The sequence below is a fragment of the Quercus robur genome, chromosome 6 (assembly GCF_932294415.1).
Source record: "Quercus robur chromosome 6, dhQueRobu3.1, whole genome shotgun sequence".
Taxonomy (NCBI): domain Eukaryota; kingdom Viridiplantae; phylum Streptophyta; class Magnoliopsida; order Fagales; family Fagaceae; genus Quercus; species Quercus robur.
This window is the reverse complement of record NC_065539.1, coordinates 2,108,682-2,133,141: the sequence shown is the minus strand read 5'-3', so window position 1 is coordinate 2,133,141 and position 24,460 is coordinate 2,108,682. Positions and strand designations below refer to the sequence as shown.

General features: G+C 34.0%; 2 protein-coding genes across 2 annotated transcripts; one reads left to right on the top strand and one right to left on the bottom strand.

The window, feature by feature from the left end:
* The first annotated feature begins 1,871 nt into the window (after positions 1-1,871).
* Positions 1,872-9,236, top strand: LOC126690537 (pre-rRNA-processing protein esf1). The gene is made up of 7 exons (XM_050385728.1): positions 1,872-2,559; positions 2,856-2,927; positions 3,660-3,904; positions 4,983-5,145; positions 6,038-6,166; positions 7,314-8,023; positions 8,455-9,236. Exons 1-7 carry the CDS (start codon positions 1,981-1,983, stop codon positions 8,768-8,770), a joined length of 2,214 nt encoding a protein of 737 aa, XP_050241685.1. The 5' UTR covers positions 1,872-1,980; the 3' UTR covers positions 8,771-9,236.
* Positions 9,237-9,915: 679 nt separating this feature from the next.
* On the bottom strand, positions 9,916-17,795 carry LOC126690540 (aspartyl protease family protein 1-like). Its single transcript, XM_050385731.1, has 10 exons — positions 17,256-17,795; positions 16,495-16,636; positions 12,755-12,987; positions 12,107-12,331; positions 11,849-11,984; positions 11,688-11,761; positions 11,496-11,598; positions 11,360-11,417; positions 10,432-10,503; positions 9,916-10,326 (listed from the first exon to the last, which is right to left on the bottom strand). Exons 1-10 carry the CDS (start codon positions 17,582-17,584, stop codon positions 10,118-10,120), a joined length of 1,581 nt encoding a protein of 526 aa, XP_050241688.1. The 5' UTR covers positions 17,585-17,795; the 3' UTR covers positions 9,916-10,117.
* Positions 17,796-24,460: the final 6,665 nt, after the last annotated feature.

Sequence of the window (24,460 nt, the reverse complement as noted above, 5' to 3'; positions counted from 1 at the left end):
TTAACGCATAATCAAAAGATTTTGAAATAAAAAAATTATATTCTATAATGTAGAGTTCAAGAAGTTTAGTTGTAGGGTTTTTAAAAAATTAATTAACTTTTTTTTTTGGGTTTATTGCAATAAAGCCGATACTTATCTTTTTATTGCAGATTTTTTTTTTTTAAATTTTTTTATTTTTATAATAATCATCTTTGTGGCATATGGTGATATATATTTAATTTTTTGTTGTTATCTAATATATATAATAGCAAAAAATAAATTAACGCATAATCAAAAGATTTTGAAATAAACAAATTATATTCTATAATAATCTTTAGATTAAAGTCAGCTTAAAATATTAGATTTTATCCAAAAAAAGAAAAATTAAATAGTGTTTTTAATTTAATTTTTTATTTTTTAAATATTGTGTTGTGCTGACGTGGAAAATTGTGGTGCCAGCAAAAGTTTCGGTTTTATAAATATATATATATATATATAGATAAAAGATTAAAAGGCCTCATATATTGCTCCCACTTTCTTCAAAGGGCCAACATGGTGCTATTTTGGGTCAATGCTTACCAAAATGGGCCGAAAATGGAGCTGATTGAGGGCCAACCAATGCTGTCACCAATCCATGATGTACTAAACATGTCCTTTTTCAAGCAATCGCTTTGCCACGATACTTGTTTTAGTCCAAATTCGTAGGTCGACCTTTGTGGAATAAAAAATGGGTAGGGGACAATTTAAGTTAGCGTTTTTCATTTAGGTATGATCATAATTACATCTTACTCACTGGGTTCAGGCTGATGAGAGTAAGAGGACGCTAGTGAGTATGAGTCAAGAGTATAGAGTTTTAATCTTAAGCGCTTCCCATCGTGGAATTAACACAAGTCATTTATTTGACCATGAAGAACTTCATCAATTGTAGTAATTGGATTATCTCTATTTGGTAAAATAAAACTTAGAGAGCAAAACTGTAAACTACAAACGGTAGTGTTTGGGCTAACCGATAATTTTTGCCCAATGAAATGAAGGCCAAGCCTAATGAATTTGAACCCAATCTTGTCCTAACCCGAGCTTTAAACATGGGTCAGGTCACACCGCCACACTGCTCATAAATCATAAAAAATAGGGTAAATTCCACAAACCACCCCTGAGGTTTGTGATAATATCCAACTACATTTTAAAACCTACATTTTAAAACATTTTAAAGTCTAAAACATTTTAAAACCTACCAATTTCATCCTAAAAATACAATTTTGTCCCTGAAGACATTTTAATCCCTAACCCCGTTAGCATTTGTTAGTCATTTGAAATAGGTTTGCTCTCTCTCTACCTCTTTCGTTCTTCTTTCCTAGGGTGGATTTGCAGTGAGGTGGTTGTGGGTTACGAAGTGGTGATTGGAATTTTTGGATTTGGGTTTTATTGATGTGGGTTTGGTTGGGTTTTGTTGCCGATGGTGGTTACTGGGTTTTGTGGCCAGAGATGGTTGCTGGGTTTAGTGGCCGGTGATGGTGGTGGTGGGTTCCAATATGGAATGAATTTGCAATGGGGTGGTTTTGGGTTTTGATGTAGTGGTGAGTTTTCTATGTGTTGGAGAATTTGGATATTGTTGGAACAGATTTGATTGGGTTTTGGTATGGGTAGTAAAATTGTGTTGTGGCTCTTGTCATAGTTAATCTGAGTGGTTGTGGCTAATATGAGGAGTGGTTATGGCTGATCTGAGGAGAGAGAGTGAGGGAGGAGGGAAGAGTAACAGAGAGGGACAGAGAGAAGAGAGAGAAACTAACGGAGGTTAACGTTGTTTAGGGACAAAATAGTCTTTACGAACTAAATTGGTCAATTTTGAAATGTCTTGGACCTAATTGGTAGTAACTCAAACATCATGTTGGTTTGTGGAATTTACCCTAAAATATAAGAGAATGCAAATCTGTTAAACCCTAAAGCTTAACCCCACAACACTAACGCAACTAGATCCTCGCTCTCACGCTAAATTGAAAAATGACCTCCAAAAAGAAGAACAACAAGAACAAGCCGAAGCCGAACAAGGACTCGGACCCTTCACCGACGGCGCAAGATAGCAACAATGGAGGCGACAAGAAGATCATCACGGACGCTCGATTCGCGTCCGTGCACTCCGACCCTCGCTTCCAGAACGTTCCGAGGCACAAATCGAAGGTCGCCATCGACTCGCGATTCGACCGCATGTTCAAGGACAAGAGCTTCGCGTCTTCCTCGGCTCCGCTAGATAAGCGTGGAAAGCGTAAGAAGCCAAACCAGGAAAGTCATCTGCGCCATTACTACAAAATCGAAGAAGAAGAAAAGGAAAAGGAGGAGGAGGAGGAGGAAAAGAAAGAGATTAGTAGCAGCAGCGACGAAGAAGAAGAAGAAGAAGATGAGAAAGTTGTGGAAGATAGCAGATTTGGGAAACTCGAGTCGGAGACTGACTCGGAGGAATCTGAATCGGAGGAAGACTCGGAGAATGGTGAATTGGAGGAGTCTACTACCGATACAGATGATACAGACGAAGACGACGAGGCGGTTTATGAGGAGGAAGCGGAAGAAGATCTTTTGATGCAGGTATAGTTTGAGCTGGAATTAGAATGAGAATTGAGAATTTGAGAACCTTAATTCTTTGATTGGTTGCTGAGAAAATGAAAGAAAAAAGAATATATAGTAATGCTCAAAGCTTGAATTTTGAGTTTGGACATTTTTAATGCCGGTTGATAACTTGTTTTAGTTAAATGTAAAGAGATAGAGTTTTGAATTTTGAACAAACTTTTTGTTAGTAACATTGTTTTGATTGCCAAATAGTGCCCAGCTTTATGATTTCTTCTATGTTTGATTGGGTTCTTATGTTTGCTTTATATGGACAGGAAAATATACCAGAAATTGAAAAAGAAACTCACAGGCTCGCTGTTGTTAATATGGACTGGAAGTATATTAAGGTAATGTTACTCTGGTTTGGAACTGAGTTCAATTAAATTTGGGTTTTAAGTGAACGGAACTAGTGTGTTAAATCAGATAGCGCTTTTCAATTATTGAATAGAATTGGATTATGTTTGAAGTTTGAAGTTTGAACTTGCATAGGACTAAAGGTCATTGCTGTTATATTTACTACTGCCTCCGTTCGGTTGATACTGTTGAGTTGGTGGCATGCTGGAGAAGTAAAGTTTGATTTGATCTCTTTAAAATTGGCAACGATATGTTTTGTGCATTTTGTGATTATATGCTATCATTTTGAGATCCTAGGTGCATGTTATTGCACAAAAGTTAACACCCATATAAAATTTTTAATTCGTCTATCTTACTGTTTTACTTGTCAAATTATGTCTACGTGAAATTCTATATCATCTTTTATGAGAATCATATTATAAGCCAATAAAAATGGCAAGAAGAGTGCTCTGATTCGTGAAATTCTATATAATCTTTTATGAGAATTATGTTATAAGCCAATAAAAATGGCAAGAAGAGTGCTTCTGATTCATTAGTCAATGCTGAATCCAAAGCCCAGAATTAATAAATGATGGAGGTTAAATAATAAAATAAAAAAGGATAATATAGGTCTTATTTAATTTAATTATGATATAATTTTGTTAAGTTACTTCTTTTTGTCTTTTCTTTGTCTTTTGCACTTTCCAAGGATACATTCATTACCAAAAGTTTTTCATTTTATGTAGGCCGTTGACTTGTATGTTGTTTTGAGTTCATTTCTCCCAAAAGGTGGACAGATTTTGTCAGTGGCTGTCTATCCATCGGAGTTTGGACTTCAGCGTATGAAAGAGGAAGCAGTTCGTGGTCCTCTTGGCTTCCTTAAAGATGAAAATGAGAAAAATGAAGATCAAGACGACGATAAGTTAGACTCTGAGGACGATGATGAGATAGACTATGAGAAATTGCGTGCTTATGAGATAAGCAGGCTAAGGTAATTGACTGCAATGCGGTTTGTGCATTTCTTCTTGTCAGAATCTTTAATTTTGCCTTCTGATGCTACTATGGTATCTGCATTATTTTTGGTCATTATGTTTATAATATGCCCAGAATTATGAGTGAAAACTTACCTTTAATGTCTATACATTTAATTTCATTTGAAACAATGCTTGTAGGAGTGAAACATTTACGCACACACAAGATTAGGAGTTCCCCTAGATTACTTAAGACATGGTTCTGGCGGGTGAGGTTGTGTATCCATGGTTTAGGTGGGTCCAAAGGGCCTTTCCTTGGTGAGGTTCAACATTATCAAATATATATATATATACACACACATATACATATACATATTGTGGCAAAACTTAGGTAAAATTTCTACCTATCAAAAAAATAAAAAACTTAGGCACAATTTCTATTGTGTTGTTGTACCTTAAGTTTCCCAATTAAATTCAATCATGTGGTTGGAATGACTAATGAATCAGGTTGAATTTATTGTCCTGGACAATGATAAAATGGATCATGTTGCTTTGGTCCATACAACCACGTGGTTGAATATAATTGAAGAACCTAAAGCACAATTCCTAAAGAATTGTATCTAAGTTTTACCCATATGGATATGTTGGAGTGTTGTTTTGGAGTTCCTGTCCTTCATTGTTAATCATATCCAAAAATTTATTAATTAGTGTGATACTGTAAGTGATCCAGATAATGGTGGATTTATCTTAGCTACTCAGTTCATTACATAGTTTTGAACCTATAGGAGCACGTTACTCACAATTATGTGATTTTGAAATATTATCTGGGTTGAATTTCATCTTCTCAATATCTAGATGCCAAATAAAATTTGAATAGACTGCCTTGAATGTGTATTGTTTAAATGTATAGTTACTTCTTAAAGCTTGTTTTCTAGACTATTTTTCCCCTGTAATAAGCCTTTATTTTGGGTCAATTATCACTCAAGAAATCAACTTATATATATTCACATACATGCACATACACGTACACATGTGTGCGTGCACACGCATATGTATTGTTTTACATATCTTTTGGGTGCACTTATCTTCCTTCCACAGGTACTACTATGCTGTGGTAGAATGTGATTCGAGTGCCACAGCAGATTACCTTTACAAATCTTGTGATGGAACTGAATTTGAAAGGTCTTCCAATAAGCTTGATCTGAGATTTATTCCTGACTCTATGGAATTTAAACACCCACCTAGAGACGTTGCTAATGAGGTATGATTTTTAACCTTACAATGGTACTATGGGGTTTTGGTGCTTCATTTATTGAAAGTTTACACAACAGTCTTATGTGAGGGTTTTATATATATATATATATATATATCAAATGTTCTATTTTAGTGAATAATCCTGTCAAAATTTTCCAGGGAAAATGACTTGTAGACTAATGGAATTTATTGGTTTTTCGATGGAAACATCCAAGGTTCAAATCCCACTCCCCTAATTAAAATGTATAAAAAAAAATCCTGGTCTCTCAAGTAGCAAACACACAGCACCATATTAGGAGAAGATAACCCTGATCCAAGAAGTAATGGTCTCTATTTGCTGCCTGTGTGCCAGAAGTTGTGATAACTTGTTGATGTAATTTAAAAAATGAATCTATCTGAGATTCTTAGGAAATGAAGTTCTCAATGCTACCCTTTGTAAAATGGAAGTTGCATTCAGAGTGAAAGTTATGCAAGTTCACCTAATACATGGCAAGCTGTGTGGCCATTATCCATCTCTCCTACATGATATAAAAATTCAGCTTCACATGGATGATTAAATTTATTACTAGGATAGCTTTGGGCCTTGGTTGACTAGGGTTTGAAATCCAACTCAGCACCGCATAAATCCTTGCTTGAGCCAATACCTAGCCCATTCTGCATCAAACTTTGGATTAAATTAACAGATAAGGGTAGCATGGAAGGATGCAACTTTATGATATTGCTTTTATTTTTTGTAATGGATTTACTCTACCCATCTTAATTAAGGGAAAAAAAAAAAAAACAGATTTACTCTACCCATACTACACAGCAATGTTCACTTATGTAAATGTGTGCAAATTTTTTTGTCATTACCCCACCTAATACACCTAATTCGGAAATATTTTCAATTTTTTTCTCAGGTGCCTGCAGACTATGAAGGTTTAGATTTTCAAACTAAAGCCCTGCAGCAGAGTAGGGTTCAGCTTTCTTGGGATGAGGATGAACCGGATCGTGTAAAGACCTTGAAACGTAAATTTAATGCTGATCAGGTTGGTGTGCTTGATCTGAATCTGAAACATAGTACTTTATGCCTTTTTATTTATATTTTAAAAATTTTAAAAAATCTGATCCATATTAAATATTTTCTACTTCAAAGCTCATATCTTTAATTGCATTCTGGCTAAAAGTCTTGTAGTTCAATTGGCACCTCCTAGTGTCTCCAAATGAGACATCTAGGGTTCAAATATCCTGTCCCCCAACTATCGAATTCAAAAATTGCGTTCTTATTGACAATATTAAATAAACATTCAGTTGTCTTCTTTTTCTTCTTCTTCTTCTTCCTTTTTACCCCTTTGATGTATCGATTATTGAGCATGAATTGATTGTATTAATTCTATTTGTTGTCATAAATAAGATGGCTAATTCTTGCTTCAGCTTCATTTCTGCTGGGGCACCATTTTTCTTCTTCCTTTTTTTTTTTTTTTTGTGGTGGGCACCCGCGCCGGGGGTGGGGGGGGGGGAGGGATTCATTATTTTGTGAAATGATCCAATAGTTAGTTTACTGTGGCCTATAAATTCTCTGAATCTGAAGTGAATGAGGCCATTTTCCAAATACACAGAAAGAAATGTTTGCTAATTAAGAGGGGCACCATTTTGCTGTCATCTTTTTTTGAGCGGCCGCTAGGTGGGGTTTGGATCATTATTTTGTGAATTAATCTAATAGTTTGCTGTGGCCCGTACATTCCCCAAATCTGAAGTTAATGAGCCACGAGGGCCTTTTTTTGTGCCTGATGAATATGGATTTACTTCAATTTAATTGAAAGTTCTGGCCACATAGCAATAGGAACATATCACTATACAGTTTTTACTTTTTATTTTAAAATTTACTTATATATGAATTCATCCATTCATGCCAAGATTAACATGCTTATGTTTTTTTGTTTTGTTTTGTTTTTTTTTTTTTAAAAGAAAAAAATCTAAATGCACATCATAATAGTACTTATCAAAACAAATCCACATATACACACATTAGAGGCTTGACAGCTTTCTGCAGCTATGGTTGTTTCACTATATTTTCAAAAGAAAGTAGACAGTAAAAGCAGAGAGAACAATCAAGGAGCATAAAATACTACTCCTAGTTCAATCAGTATTAGCTTCAAATTTGTACAAAATTGTTACTGACTTTGTTTCTTCTAGCTAGCTCAATTGGAGTTGAAGGAGTTCTTGGCTTCTGATGAGGGAGAAAGCGATGATGGTGATGGTGAAAACGATGATGATGATAAGAAGGATAAAAAACGAGATATGTACCGTGCTTTAGTCCAGTCTGGTGATGGTTCAGATGGAGATGGAGATGGAGATGGAGAGGATGATGGCCAGGATATGGAGGTCACTTTCAATACTGGCTTGGAGGATATTAGCAAGCGTATTTTGGAGAAGAAAGATAAGAATTCAGAAACTGTGTGGGAGGCCTATCTTAGAAAAAGAAGAGAGAAAAAGCAGGCTAGGAAAAATAAGTCTAAGTATTCATCAGATGATGACAGTAGTGATAGTGATACTGATCAACATGCGCCTGAACAACCAGATGACTTCTTTGTTGAAGAGCCTTCAGTTAAAAGAAGTAAAAAAGAGGCTGGAGGTAAAAGCGATAAAGAAAGGCTGAATCAAAATATGGATAAGGAAGCAGAAGCAAGCCAAGCAGAGCTTGAGTTATTACTTGCTGATGATAAGGGGACAGAAACTGGTCTTAAGGGATATAGTTTGAAACCTAAGAAGGCCAAGGGGAAAAAGGGAAAAGAAGTTCCAGATGAGGATAAATTACCATCTGTTAATTATGATGATCCACGGTTTTCAGCGCTCTTCACTTCACCTCTATATGCTCTGGATCCAACAGATCCTCACTTCAAAAGGTATTTTCTGTGCAGTACATATTTTTCTTGTGATTATTGTTTCCATTTTTTTTTTAATAGGAAGATTATTGTTTCCATTATTATCTGAAAGAAGCAGAAAATTAGAGGAGCACTTAGGTAGTATATGGCCTAATATGCGTATGGTAACTTGTATGTACCTTGAATGTATGTGACATGCAGGATGATTAACCCGTGTGACATGATATAATTGTACCTGAGTATTCTAAAGGCTTAATTTGATGATCTTGATATTCCAAATTATGAACTAATTTAAGAATCTATTTGGCATTGTTTGTTCCATTCTTCCAAAATATTGCAAATTATTTTTCTCTATATGCTGCTTGCTTTATAACTAAGTTGGCTTTAGTTTGGTGCTAAAAGTTATAAAAAAAGAAAGAAAGAAGCTAAAATTTGGAGTTTTGGTGTTGCAGGAGTGTAGCTTATGCTAGGCAGGTGGCGCAGAGGCAGCAGAACAAGCAAGAATTGGTGGAAAATGAGCATTTGAAGTTACCTACAACATCACACTTGCCATCTGATGAGCCACCAAAGAAAGAGAAACATGAGTTATCATCATTAGTCAAATCAATTAAGATGAAGTCCAAGCCATTTCAATTGCCCTCTGATGGTAAGATGTCAAAAAAAAGTGGAAAATTGCAATCTGCAGGTATGGTAGAAAAGGAGTTACAACATGATCTCTCAACGTTAGTTCGATCAGTTAAAAAGAAGTCAAAAAATCTCAAAAAATGAATCCCAAGATGAGATAAAAAAAACCGCTTTCTGTTTCCACAACATCATGCAGAAGAATAGATTGTGGTGGTTGTAAGCTGCAATTAAGCAAGTCAGATTGGGACAAGTCGCAAAGACTGAAGGTTTTTGGTAGATTATACTTTGACATACAATTTATTTATTTATTTGGATGGTAGTGGTGTGATTGGGATTTTTGTGATCCTCTAGTGTATGACAGTTTGGGATTTCATTGTGGTCACAGGGTTTAGTTCGCATTTGGGATCTTTGGATGATATTTATAGCCACTGCCAAAGGCCCATGGCAAATTTTGATATTAGTGAACATTTTGCAAGTGGAATATCAGAATAAAGAGATAACATTGCAGTAATTGTAAAAGGTTCGTACAGTTGATATGCCGTATTGTATGGCAGTAAGTACCTTTTTTAGCTGTTTTATCGTATGGCAGTAAGTACTTTTTTATTTTTTACTCTTGTGCTAGTAGCGTATATTCAATACTAAAAGAATGATTATATATATTGATTAAGTTATTTCTTTTATTATATTCCAATTTGGTAGCATGTTTATGTTATCTTCTTAATATAATTTATTATAAAATATTATAATCAACTAATTAATCATTTAAAATATTTAGAATATATTTACCCCAAGTGACATCTGAAAAAAAATTCCCAAGTGACATCTGAAGTGGTATAATTTTTTCCCCTTTCGATATTTTCTACCCATAAATCAATGGCATAAACTATTTTAACATAATATTGAAATGTTAGACACTAAATTAACATATTTGAAACATTCGACATCAAAAAGATAATTTACCCTATATTCTTTCATTTACTTAACCCCCCAAAAAAAAGCAGCAAAATAATAACAGTATTTATTGTCTCATATAACTGTTTAAAATGATTTTACATTTTTTAATCCCCGCTACTCCCCTCTCTCTCTCTCCAAACTTCCGAATATAGCATGCGTGTGTGTGTTGGGAGCACATATTTTTTAGTATTCTACTAGTTATTTCTCTGCCTAATGACCATCGTTTAACAAAGAATGGCCCTGCACCGCTGAAATTTCCGATTGTTTTGGCCCAAACAAATGGAATAAATTGCATTGCTGAAAATTCTCAAAATTTAAACATGAAATATAGAAACTCTATACCAATGGTTTCTGCTTATAAATAAATAAATAAATAAAAATTATTTACAAACCTCATGTTCAAACTAATGCTACTAACACCAACAAAAATAGGAAGCCAATAAGCTTCCAATCTGTTCTGTAATGACCAGAAAAACAATGCATATCCGAATAAAAGATTCAAAGACCAAGAAAGGCTCAGCACTTAAAAAAGAATAATCAAACAATGGCAAGAAATGAAAGAAGAAGCATCGCAAGTGTGTAATGAAAAGGCTTCAACTTGGGTGAATAACTGGATGGTGGTGACACAGTTGGATCAGAATTGGTTCCACTATTTTCTGTGGCTTCTGGATTGACAGCAGCAGGGGAGTGAGCTGGAGAGTGTGATGGGCTGATAGGTAGAGTGCTCAAATTCTCTTCATCATAACCTGGTGACACCAAGTTTTTATTATAGCCACTTAATGAATTCACCAAGAGAAGAAAAGATTGTACATTGAAATTCAATCTAAAGAAAAAGTTCAAACTATACTCACAGTTAGATGCCTTCCAACCCAATACATTCTTCTCGCGATCAAAAACTATGTTATAACCAGTCATGAAGTTCTCTGGATGAAAATAAAGAAATTCATATTGTAAGTTGCAATTCCTCAGTTCAAACATGTTTGGATGCATAATTGCTTTGATTGATATGAGGAGACAAAAAACTCAAGGTGATGATTTTCCCAAAATCTCACTAGGCAAGACTGGCTTGTTCGATGACGCAGTGATTAAATGGAGGCTGTGTATGTTGTTTCTCATGCAAATTTTAATATCTGATTTAAAAGGTAAAGTGCAGCCAACCATGACCAGCTTCCTATTATTTGAAATCCTCCTTGATAATTTGATACAGTACAAACTTTATAATCTCCAAATTAGAGATTACTGAACTGGCTTCTAGCATAACGAGTTTTAGGTAAAAACATAGGCACAATGCAATAGGTTCCCGATTAAAAATCAAATACATAGTTGCATTAAATTTGTCCTTGGAAAAGAAAACATCGTTTATGCTTCATTGGTCAATACAACCATGTGTTTAAATTTATTTGGGGAACCTAATGTACAACAACTACGCAAGTGTACCTAAGTTTTGAATAAAATTCTAGTTTGTTAAGTTATAATTGTACACACATTGACTGAAAATTGAATATCTGATCTATTCACCCCAAAAGCTGCAATTACCCCTTCCTCTTCCCCCATCCCAAGAGACCACTTCCATCAATCCAGACATTATGTAATCTTTTTCTCCAAAAGAGGCAAATAAATATTTAAGAAAAACTGCATAGTTTTTTGTTTTTTGATAGTCTCCTTAGAAAGGAATGAACACACAAAGTGAAAATTTGAAAGCGACAAACATGAAAATGCTACTTCATCAATATGAACAGGTTTTAAAATAAGGATAGTTAATTATAAATAAATACTCACGTCCTATGATGTTTATATCTTCACTTTTGAGAAGAGCCAGACAATACACGTATCCACCCTGCAGACCGCATCATCAAATTATTTAGTTTACTCAAGCAGGAATAGGATAGTAAAGAAGTATAGAGTTAGACCATACCTGAGTAGTTTGTATCACTGCTGTTGGATCAGTGAGAGAATATTGGTCTCCACCCTTCATTGTCAGATTTATATCAGGGATTACATAACTGGTTTGATTTACACTGCATATAAAGTGGAAGTCAGTACTTCATAGTTGAAAGGAGAAAACTAATACAAAACAGGAATGGGTTTTTCTCCAGATGTAGATGACCTTAAGTCATAACAGTATTCAAAAGGAATCTGGGAATCAGATAGATGCCGCCTTTCTGGGACCTGGGAGTTGAACTGCAAAATAACATAAATCATATAAACTTGTAAATTATAAAATGGAGTCCCAGTAGTATCAGGAAACACAACATTTAAATTACTTACACTCTCTGAAATAAATGTATAAGCTGGGTCTTTTAGGCTTGTAAATGATGTTCCTGAGTCAAAGATTGCACTGAGCTCCAGTGCAGAAACATTTTTTCCCACAGTTGTTTTAGTAATGCTGATGTTGTAAGTTGGACTGGTAACAAGTTCCAAGGCAAAATCAGTGTAAGTAGCATGAGATTCAGGTCAAAGATAGTTTCTTGCTAAACTAAATTACTTTGCCACCAGCTTTTGCAATATTGAGAAGTGACAACTTACTGTGTTGACCTAATATTGAATGGCGTTTTTCTTTGGTCTGATCTGCCATTATCTCCGAACTTTATTCTCCCAATCCCATCAGGTCCAAAACACATGGAAAAAGAATTTGAAGCTAGCCCTAATCTTGCTAAGGTGCTAGGAACAGATATATTATCCATACCGAGCCCAAAAAGACCATTTGGTGCTGCACCCTCCAAAAAAGTACCAGTTTGAAGTTGACCACAACTGCAACAAAATTACAAGCTTAGTTCAGAAGTCACACAAATAAACAAAAATTTGCTGAATGTATCTGACCAACAATCAAAAACACCAAGAAGCAACTTTAATGAATAAGAAAGTATGTTAGCTCATCAGTGACACAGAAAATTACTTACTCCTCTAATAGTTTCTGATATCATGATACCTCATAAATAATTAATCCTACTTGAGGAGGAAAAAGCCATACCAAACAGCAGATTCATTACCAAGTGATGTACATTTGCCAAAATATCAGCAATTCCAAAATTTTCACTTTAACAAACAATTTTTAATTTTCATCCAGGTCTATAGAAATTGATATCACTTGAAACTTAACATAAATATAATGTTCACTAGAAAATATTATTTCTCCCAAAGTTTTTGGTAGCAAAGCAATAAAATATAACCTACCCAAAAGTAATCTTAGCATCAACAGCTTGTGATTGATCATCATCTCTAATTAAGTGCAAAAGATCCTCCACAAAGATTCCAGTAGATGAAGTGTTATTAGAAAGATACGCGACTTTATAACCACAATTTGCACTTGCTGAAGAGCATTGACTTTGTTTGCAGAAGGTGCTGTTGCAAGGAATTACTCCACTTGTCGATGAATTATTAGGACTGTAGATGTTAAGGTTTACTACCTGCTTGATAAAAAGGATTAAGTAATTGTCAAGGAATTCAGGACTTGAACAAAGCTTCTTTCACCACCGCTCAACAAACAATCAAATACATGGACAACATAAGTCCAATCTAAAATTACGATCCTGTAAATCAGATTATAATTTCAGCCAATAAATATACATTTCCTTATCTCATATAGCCCTGACAACGGTAAAATATTTTCTGGGTGTGGTAAATAAAATGATGGGCGCTACCACCAGGAGCCCATGCCACATTTTTAGTTACTAATCAATTGGACATTTCATTTCATTTCCCCTTTATCTAAAAACTCTCATTTTAGTTGTATATCACTTGGAAAATTTAGATGAAAGTTGTAAGGGTGGAAGCGCTGATACCAAATTGTTCTAATTGAGGAAGTTCTATTACTAATTTTGTTGTAGGAAAGGGCCTTTAGATAGTATTCACGCACAAGATTGATTGTGGAGTATGGATTTAGAAAGATCTTCAAAGCAAATTATTGGAATAGAGAGAACTAGAAAGAAAAATAGACCCAAACACACAAGAGAGAACACTAAGGGGACGTGGTTTGGCTTTTGGCCTATGTCCATGGACAGTGACAAGAAGAAATTTCACTAATAAATTTAGAGAATACAAAATAGTGTAAAGGAACTATCACAAAACCAAAACCCCAATACACCCAAATTACTTTCTCATACAAATACAAAGTTTTCTCTCTCAAATACAAAGCTAGGGGCTGCACCTAAAGCAAAGAGAAATTTTCACTTCTCTGGAATTGCTGCACAACCTTCCCCACACAGCCCTCTTCAAAGAGGTCTCTTACTATCACATTTTGCTGCTCTACTCCTCACATAACGAACTGCATTTAATATATATACTATATCAAGAGGAAACCAAAGTTGGCAATATCGAGAAACTGTATACACCACGTAGAGAAGACAGGCATGATATTCAAAGAACTAAAGTCACGCTTGCTTGACAATGTATGCAAAGAGACATGCATTTGATGCAAGCGTGAATAACCAAGTCAACATGTCAACCATCAAATACCTTCCTTGCTTATAGTACTTTTTCAAGTAGAAATCCTTAGTCAAAATAAGAAGGCTACAATCCAAGTCGACTGAGAAAGGTTTCCTTGCCGTATAAGACAAAGTGATCTCTAATTTGGATTATATCCCTGTGTTATGCCAAAATATGCGCACTTGCAAGCCATTTTCTAGCAAATCTCCATCCTGACTTGAGTTGTATCAAGCTTCACAAATGAAACTCCTCCATCACCTCCATCAAAATCCTAAGGGGCTATCTCAAATTGCAAACCCAAATCAAGTCAAAACAAATCCCCACCTTAATATGAATCAACATCTAACAAATCTCCACCTTAACTTAAATTCCACCTACTCTTCGAAACCATGTCAAAATTAGGAATTTCTCCTAAATCCAAATAAGAATAATCACAAATTGCATCAAGCTCTACATCAATTCTCCACGTTGGAGAGATTTGCAAACCACCAAATTTAATCAAATTCCTCTTCACCTTGCAGAGACTTCTCTTAAGTCACAAATGCCTAAGCCCAACCAAAATACCAAAGTGTAAATCACCTCAAACCACTTCCAAATGTGCCAATAGGCTCCAAATCCACCCAAAGATGGTGACAAACATTAGCATCTGGGATTGTAAAACTCCGGAAATGCTATTTTACCCAAACGACAAAAAACATGCTACATCCGGGTTGCTATACATAAAACAATTTACAATCTTGCTAAACTCTTACTTGTAGAGTTTACTGTAGCAACATCTACTTCTTTTTTTTATTGGTCTCTCTCTCAGATTTGGCTGGGAGATCTGCGTTTGTAGTATAAATATTTTTAGTTCATGCACAATTTTGGTTTGTCAACCTTAAAAATCACCCAAATTTGATTGTGTAAAGTTATGCATCTATGCTTCATTTTTCACTTTAACTAAAGTAATCATGTAAATTTACATGGTTATTGTAACTGATAGTTATTGTAGCTGTGTATTTTCATTTTTCATTCATTCTTTGTGTTTCTTGAAAATGAAGGAAGAGAATGGATAGTAGTTGTGATGTGTGAAGAGAGAAACATAATTAAAAAATCAAAAAATTGAAATTTTAGGAATAGAAAATTTGATGCAGCATATATATATATATATATATATATATAAGTAGGTTCTTGGGCTAAATTACACACAAAAATTTGCATGGGAATTCACTTATCTTAGAGAGCTAAAGTAACGCTTTCTTGACAATATTCGCAAAAAGGACATGCATATTTAATGCTAGAGTAAATAACAATTCAACTAGTCAAACATCAAATACCAGACTTTTTTTTCATAAAAAAAGAAAAAAGAAAAAAAGTTATACCTGCCTTGCTTTACTCATTCATATGAGTACAATTCTATTTGCCTATACTTTTTCAAGTTGAATTCCATAGTTAAAAAAGAAAAAGAAAAAAGAAAGGCTACAATCCAAGTTGACTTCCTAGCCATATAAGACAGATTCATCTTTTAATAAGTTGGGTTATATTCCTATTTGATGCCAAATCTATGTGCAATTGATGCACTCGATTCAAGCCAATTTTCTAACTAGTTTTTAAGCATATATGCAGGGGCGGAGCTAGGAATTTTTGTTTGGGGGGCCAAGTTGCAATACTAATATATTTATCAAGACAACCCCATACACACACATAAATATACATGCTTTTTTTTATTATATACACAAACTTTTTTATTTGATAAGTTATATATATACACAAACCCAACAAAAAAAGAGCTTAATATTTTCAATCAAAATTATGTTTGATGGCTATCTTCCATAAAATTAATAAAATACATTTTCACAATTTTCATAGTGAAATTCTTAAAAAGTTTCATTTTCTATAAAAATTATCAAATTTTATACTAATGTAAGTAAAATTATTCAATTGAACTAATGTAATTTTCAAAAACAAGAATGATCCAAAACTTGGAGGAACAAATTAGGCTCCAAACATATTTAAAACTATTTTGCTTTAACCCATTATGTGGCAACTAAAGAAACATTTCATGTGTAGTTTTAGTGACAATAATTTTTTAATGAGTCAATGACTTGTTAATCGCCACATAACAAGTTGAAAAAAATAAATTCAAACATGTTTGGTGCCAAATTTTTTCAAATATTTAACAGATATAAAAGCACATTTTACAATAAAAAATAGAATTGCGAAAAAAAAAGTTGTCTCTATAACTATTAGACCAGTTAAATACTTAGGGGGGGCCAACTCTTATTTTTGTAGACTAAATTTTGAAAACATTAAAATAATTATATATATTTAAAAAAATTTCAAAATTTTGGGGGGGCCATGGCCCCCCCACCCTTCAACATGGCTCCGCCCATGCATATATGACTGCAATAGCAAAGGAAGAAAAAGGAACCCATATAGCCGTATCAAATGGAAGTAATAAAACTAATAACAAAGAAACCAAAAATTCAAAGTAAAAGAAAGTAACATACCACTCCAGATGATGACTGTAAGGACTTTACGCAACCATTTTTCTGACAATCACATGGTATCCAGAACAAATCACTGCCTGTGTCTAACGCCACCAAGAATGATAAACTTGGATTCCCCAAAGAAACATTAGCATAATGCAAACTGAAACATCAACAAACATAGAAAAAAAAAAAACCAAATAAAATAATAAAGTCAGTACACCTAACCTAATAATTGATACCAAACAGTTTGGCACCAAGAAAAGTTTAAAATAATAATAATAAATATTTCTCATTTGGGGGGGTCTCTTTGGATAGGCTGGGAGACCAATCTTTTCCAGCCTAATGATGAATAAGAAAGAATTGCCAGAAAATACACGTTTAGCTGTAAAACATTGGATTATATATATATATATATATATATATATATACACTCAAATAAAAAATAAAATAAAAAAGAGAAAAAAGAAAGAAGAATCACAAAAAAAGTTTATAACTTTTACTACAGTTGGCCACTAAAATACAGAAACCAAATAATATCTCCCATCAGAAAATAAAAAGAAACCAAAAAATATCCAATCATTATCAAAGCTCACAAAAAAAACACCAAAGATATATACAGTAAAAACATTTATAAAAAAAAAAAAAAAAAAACTCCTTTTTTTTTTTTTTTTTTTTTTTCTCAAAAACCAAAAAAATATCATATATATATATATATATATAGACACGCATTAAAAACATATATTTGAATGATTATTTGAGGAGTAGAATATGGATCATACAATCCCAAGGAATTAATGAGGACAGTGTCGTTTCCACCGGAGAAAGCGAGAGGCGACTGGTCGTTGATGGAGGCGAGGTGGCGGCCACGGATGATGCGATCTCTGTGGGCCATAGCAACATAGTAATCTACGCTACCTTTCTCTGGAAGCTCATCAACACCCAGAATTCCCTTCACTGGATCCGAAAACCTGTGGTGGATTCCGTACCCGAATGTTCCCAACCCGTCACAGCTCCTCCACGAGCTCAACAAAACCATTAGTAGTATTATGATACAATAATAATATGTACAACAAGTCATAGTTGTGGTGGTAGTCCAAGGCCGAGCCATGGTTAGTGGGTGCTTAGGAGCTTTTGCAGAGAGAAATAAACTTGACTTGTGTACAAAGGTTTACGCATCAAAATGAACGAATGAGAGGATTATTGTCAAAGAGTTTCAGTTGATTAAGCAAAACACAGAGAGAGAGAGAGAGAGAGAGAGAGAGAGATTGGACTTAGGAGGTCGGTTGAACCTCTAAGACGAAAGTCAAATACGCTGCCCATCATGGTGAGTGTAAATCCCTTTCATTTTTGCACAAAGTTTAGATACCTACCAAATCAGTTGCATCCTAACACTACAGACTTTAATCAATAAAATAAATATTGTTATATATTTTAACTAGATTAACTCTTGAATTATATATTTTTTATATTCTTAAGATTATATTTTATAGATAATTTTAAATTATAAAAACTTGCAATTTAAGTAATTTATTGATGATATAGTTATTGATTTTTAATTTTCTAAAAATTTAACAAGTATGGAGAATATAAGAAGAAAATATATTCTAATGATGAATTTGTCAAAATTCACCTTTAGTAAAAAAATATTGAGTAAAGTTGTAGTCTTAGACAACAACAAATTTTGTAGCTAAACTTTGTCATTGTTATTTTTACTTTCATATATATTCAACATCAAAGGTTGTCCTGACGGTTTATGGGTCTAAAATGTCCCACAATTTTTTTTTTTTTGAGAATATATGCATTATGATTTCATTTAATGAATTATATAAAAAAAAAAAAAAAATCTCGATCAGGTTGTTTAAAGCAACAATTACTACCATTTTTAATTTTTAATATTTTTAATTTTTAATTTTTGTCTTTTATTTTAAAAAATCAATGATAAGGTCTGCATCATTTTTGAAACCAATGCCTTCTAGTTAAACATCCAAGACGTCCTCCCAATTCGTTCAACAAATAAAATTTAAGTATTTGTACTGTTTTAAACACATTCCTTTTCTGTAAGAGCATCCGTAGCAGATGTTCCAAAAATTATGCCATTTTACCACATCAAATGCCTACTTTATTATTTTACCATATCATTTTACAACATCCCATTTATCAGATGTTTTATAATTCAATTCTATACATTAAAATAATATTTACTACACATTAAAATAATATTTACTACACATCAACACAATAAATAAACAACAAACAATATACCACATCTCTTCCGTACCGTGGCAAATTTGCCACGGTACTGTTCAATGTTGCAAAAAAAATAAAATTTACCACATCTACTAAATGGGCTAAAATTGGGTTTGGTGTGGGATATGTGCCAAATATTTAGCATTTGGCACATATCCCACATCTAGTGTGGGTGCTCTAAGGTATATATTTAAATTCTGTCGCTTTTAAATACCGCTATTACAAACCGTGTCTAAGTCATATATATATATATATATATATATATATGTGGCTGGGTTGTCAATGTTAGATATTTGATTGATTGACATTAATATATTCTTTTTGTCACAAGTGGAAGTAATGATGAAAGAGGGAAGTTCCCTACTATGTATAATCTAAAGATGATGAATAAAAAAAAATTCAAATGATAAAAAGCAAAATAAATCAAGCTTAAGAACCCAAACTTGATTTATATCGCATGTGAAATTGGGACATGGTTATAGAAAGCATATTTGGCAGTTTAGGCCAAACTGAAATTATATGAAAAAACAAGAGCATAGAGAAGTGAATCAAGAAGAAAAAAAGAAGTAAAGGGCATGAAAACGTTTAAGACAAAGTCATATATATCCATAGCAACAAAAACAACGGACATATGAATGCAAAAAATTTCAAATTGATGAACAAAGAGTCGTTGGATGCACCAAAAAAAAAGCCGTTGAAATAAGAATAATTTTAGGTACCAATCGCTGTAACAAAATCAGATAGGGTCAGAAATCGAGCCACGTGTGATGTGTCAAGACGTTAGAAGCTTCTGATGAGAAAATCGATCTTAACTACGACAATACTTTCATTGAATGAGTTCATTAAAATTTTGATCTTCAGACTTCAATGTCAATCTCGGTGTTATTAATTTTCGAGGGGCCAAGGCAATCTTATCTGAGAGCTAATCCTGGAGATAGCTACTACTAATAATGACTGCTCACATTAATGGCGTGTATGGTTCACACTTTTTTTGCGTGTGAAATGGGACATTTTCTTTTGCTTAAAGTTTTATTAGTATTTGCCTGAAGTTTTAACTTGGACTTCGAAGTTTGAACGCTTGATAACGAAAGTTGCTGGAAATTAAACTACCGGATTGACTTAAATTTACAAGCACTCGATCGAGCACTACTCTCAGTCTCAGAGTCTCTGTGACTCTTCTTTGTTAGGTAGAATTCAATAATTGTGTACACAAATTCTTTTTTCTAATAACTCTTTATGTTTTATATTCGCTTTACGCGTGTAAAGGTGACTTATATTTATATACATGAAAAGCATGATCTTGATATTCCAAATTATGAACTAATTTAAGAATCCATTTGGCATTGTTTGTTCCAATATTCTTCCAAAATATTGCAAATTTTTTTCCCTATATGCTGCTTGCTTCATAACTAGGTTGGCTTTAGTTTGGTGCTAAAGTTATAAAAAGAAAGAAAGAAGCTAAAATTTGGAGTTTTGGTGTTGCAGGAGTGTAGCTAATGCTCGGCAGGTGAAACAGAGGCAGCTGAACAAGCAAGAATTGGTGGAAACGGAGCATTTGGAGTTACCTACAACATCACACTTGCCATGTGATGAGCCACAAAAGAAGATGTAAAAAAAAAAGTGGAAAACTACAATCTGCAGGTATGGTAGAAAAGGAGTTACAACATGATCTCTCAACCTTAGTTCGATCAGTTAAAAAGAAGTCAGAAAATCTCAAAAAATGAATCCCAAGATGAAATAAAAAAAAAACCGCTTTCTGTTTCAATAACAACAGGCTGAAGAATAGATTGTGGGGGTTGGAAGCTGCAATTAAGGAAGTCATATTGGGACAAGTCGCAAAGACTGAAGGTTTTTGGTAGATTATATTTTGACATACAATTTATATTTATTTATTTATTTGGATGGTGGTGGTGTGATTGGGATTTTTGTGATCCTCTAGTGTATGACAGTTATGGGATTTAATTGTGGTCGTAGGGTTTAGTTCGCATTTGGGACCTTTGGATGATATTTATAGCCAATGCCACAGGCCCATGGCAAATTTTGATATTAGTGAGTATTTTGCGAGGGGAATATCAGAGAATAAAGAGAGAACAATGCAGTAATTGTCAAAGGTTCGTACGGTTGATATGCCATATTGGTAATTTGGTATTGCCTTGTTTTTAGCTGTTTTATTGTATGGCAGTAAGTACTTTTTACTCTTGTGCTAGTAGCGTATATTCAATACTAAAAGAATGGTTATATATATTAAGTTACTTCTTTTATTATATTCCAATTTGGTAGCATATTTATGTTATCTTCTTAATACAATTTATAAAATATTATAATAAATTAATTGTAGGGACAAAGACCCAAAATTACACAATAGGCCTTGGGCCCCATATAGAGAGATCAACCATGTCCGAGCAGAGGACATGGGTGCCAAAAGGGCTCCCAGCCCAGTTCTCATGGGCCAGAAGACGTCTAAAGGGTAGTCCGAGGAGAAATGTCTCCTCAGAAGTGACAAGTATGACTCAAACATGCACTTTGCCTACCAAAAGGACCCCCCCAATGGACATTAGCAACAAGGACGAGCTCCACAAACCCGTGGCAAAGAAGGAAACGTAAGATGTCCAAAGAGAGGCAGCAGCTGCCACATTAAATGCATTACAGCTACTTTTCTGACCGCATTAATGTGGAGAAGACCTGTGAACAGTGCCACCTTGGCTACCACAACTCACAGAAAGATGGATGTGGTGTCCGATGGGACAAGCACTTAAGTAAGGGTCTAGATAATTGACAAGTGTAAGGCCAAGATGGCTTCAAGGAGACTATATAAGAAAGGGAGCTCTCATAAGGAAGGGGGATGAAAAAAAGGAAGAAAAATAGAAAAAGAACTAAAGACTGAGAGTAAGAACAAGTAAATATCCATCTCATTTCCTCGGATTGAGAATACATGGACATTAACAAAAGTTACTTGTGTCTAGCTATTGCGTAGCCCAACCTTAACAACTGTCCATTTCGCTAAGTCCCAGTTCTGTAACCCACTCTTTACAAATTCATTATTTTTGGGTCTCTTTGGACCAAGACCCCATACTTCTTGGGTTTGGGCCCCAAATCTTGACCCTACACTAATTAAGCATTTAAAATATTTAGTATATATTTACCCCAATTTTAGCCATGTTTGTTGTGTAAATTACTTTTTGGTCTATGACGTTTATTTTATGTGTCAATTTGATTTAAACATTTTAAATGTGTTAGTTTAGTCTTAAACTTTTTTTTTTGTTTTTTTGATGTGAAAGTCTTAAACATTTTGGTATTGTGTCAAAATAGTTTGTGAGCGTTTGGGAACTGAGTTTGCGTTCAGCGTTTCTGCATTTCACGTTTTCCACTTTTTTTTTTTTTCCCTGCGCGTGAACAGTAACCTCACATGGGTTCACTGTGCAGGGGGACAAAAATCACTGTTTACGCACTGTTTATTACTGTTCACAGCACTGTTCACGTACTAAAAAATATTAAAAATGGGTCCCACGGTACTATTCACACATATAAAAATTATTTTGCTACAGTGTTTTCAGTTTCAGCAACAATAAGTTCAATTCAAACGGACCATTTATGTCGATAAGTGATGAATGAAAAATGTTAATATGACAAACGGTTAAAATAAAAAATGATTTTAATGCCACTTAGGATGTATGTAGTGCTACATGGATTAAAAAAAAAAAAGACGATCTGCATTAACCAACACATTTAGGATCTCAAAATCCCTAAAATCATCTTGTTTTTCTCAATAACAGAGTCTACTACCTAGTACCTACCAATATGTTGTCCGAAGAACCATGGTAATATATGAGATGAAAGATAGAATATTTATGCGTTTTACTCGGTTCAATTTTTTATATTTTTTTAGAATTTTTTTTAAACGTGCCATAAAAATGGAATGAAAAAGAAAGAAAGAAAGAAATACGGTTATATACGTTAAGTTATTTATTTTTTATTATATTTCAATTTATTAGCATATTTATGTTATCTTAATATAATTTTTTAAAATATTATAAATAATCAACTAATTATGCATTTAAAATAATAATAATAATAATTGTAGGGACTGGGTTTAAACACTTCTTCTGTTAGATGAGTGGACTCAGGCCCAACTTGCCAAGTACAATAAATTTATAGAGAATGAATTTAAAAACTAGGCCTTAGTGAGAGTTACAACAACTAGACATGGTTATGAGTGGGTTGAATTACAAGGACGTAGGCTAAAGTATGCAATTCTGTCCTCGGGCATTTCTTCTGAGGAAATTATTGTTCTTATTCTTTTTTTAGTGCTTGGTTACAAAGGTTTCCAAGATCATGCAAATTGTTATTGTGTTCTCCTTGTAATTCCCGATCCCTTTTTCTGGAGGAATTCTCACATTATATATCCTTTTCCAGTCGATCTTGGCCCTCCATCTGTTGATCATGCAGGTCACTACTCGAGTGCTTGTCTCTTCAACCACCTTCCCAAACCTTCTATGAGTTGTAGCAACCAAGACCGTACTGTTCATGGGTCATTTTCTCATTAATGCGGCTAGAACGTTAGTTGTGTGTATTTAATGCGGATGTGACAGCTTCTCCTTGAACTATTCCTACACCATGCTCCTATGGCTGTCTTACGGTACTTGTCCTTTTTCTTAGGACGCTCTAAGAGGCTGCCATTGATGGCGTGCCGTTCTTCCCTTCTAGGATTTGGGTTAGCTAAGAACAGGATTGTCCTCGGCGATGTTTCTGGGCCATTTGGGCTTTCTTCATTCGTCCTCGGCCATTTCTTCCTCCTCGATGTGGGTCTTGGGCTTAGTATAAAGTGCGCCGGGGTTGTCAAATTCTTTGACCCCATAATAATAATAATAATAAGCAAAAAACAAAAATGCTTTAGGTAAATTACCTTTTTATGTTTACATTGTTAATTTGATTATAACGATTCAAATGTGTATGTTTAGTCTTTTAACTTTTTAGTATTGAATCAAAATAGTCTATGTCATTAAAGTGATAAATGAAAAATGTTAATATGGCTAAGGATCAAAATAAAAAATAATTTTTATGCCACATGATTAAATTAAAAAAAAAAAAAAAAAAAAAAAAAACAATCCACGTTAACCAACACTTTCGGTATCTCAAAATCCCTAAAATCACACATTGTCCTGCTTTAGATTTCTGGAGGAGAATAGTGAGGCTTTTTTTTTTTTTTTTTTTTTTTTTTTTTTTAATTATTAAATTTATAATTTTTAGTTTTCTTGTTTTCCTACTGGGAGATGTAGAGAGTATTATAGACTCAGCTTTTATGGATTTACTCCTCTATAAAAAGGCAAAAATACCATTATGGTTTCTACATTTTGGAGTTCCTATCAATTTGATGGCGGTCAATTTAGTCAATGTTATGTTCAACTTGTAGTAATTTGGTTCCTATCATCAACTTATTAAAGAAAATTGACGGTAAGTTAAAAATAACATAAACCAAATTAACAATAACCCAGAAACGTAAAGACCCAAATGATATTTTTGCCTGCATAAAACAGCTGAAAGCCAAACATTACAGGCTCGATAATTCACCCCCAAAAAAAAAAAACCAAGTACAAGACTTGTGGCTTTCTGAGGGTTGGGATCACTGTTAAGTGTTAACCTTTAAGCAATTTATCTGGCATTGGATCAATTGATACATAGAGCGAGAGCTGCGGTCTTAAGCTCAAACTGGGACTCTTTGAGTTTGGGTGCATTGGCA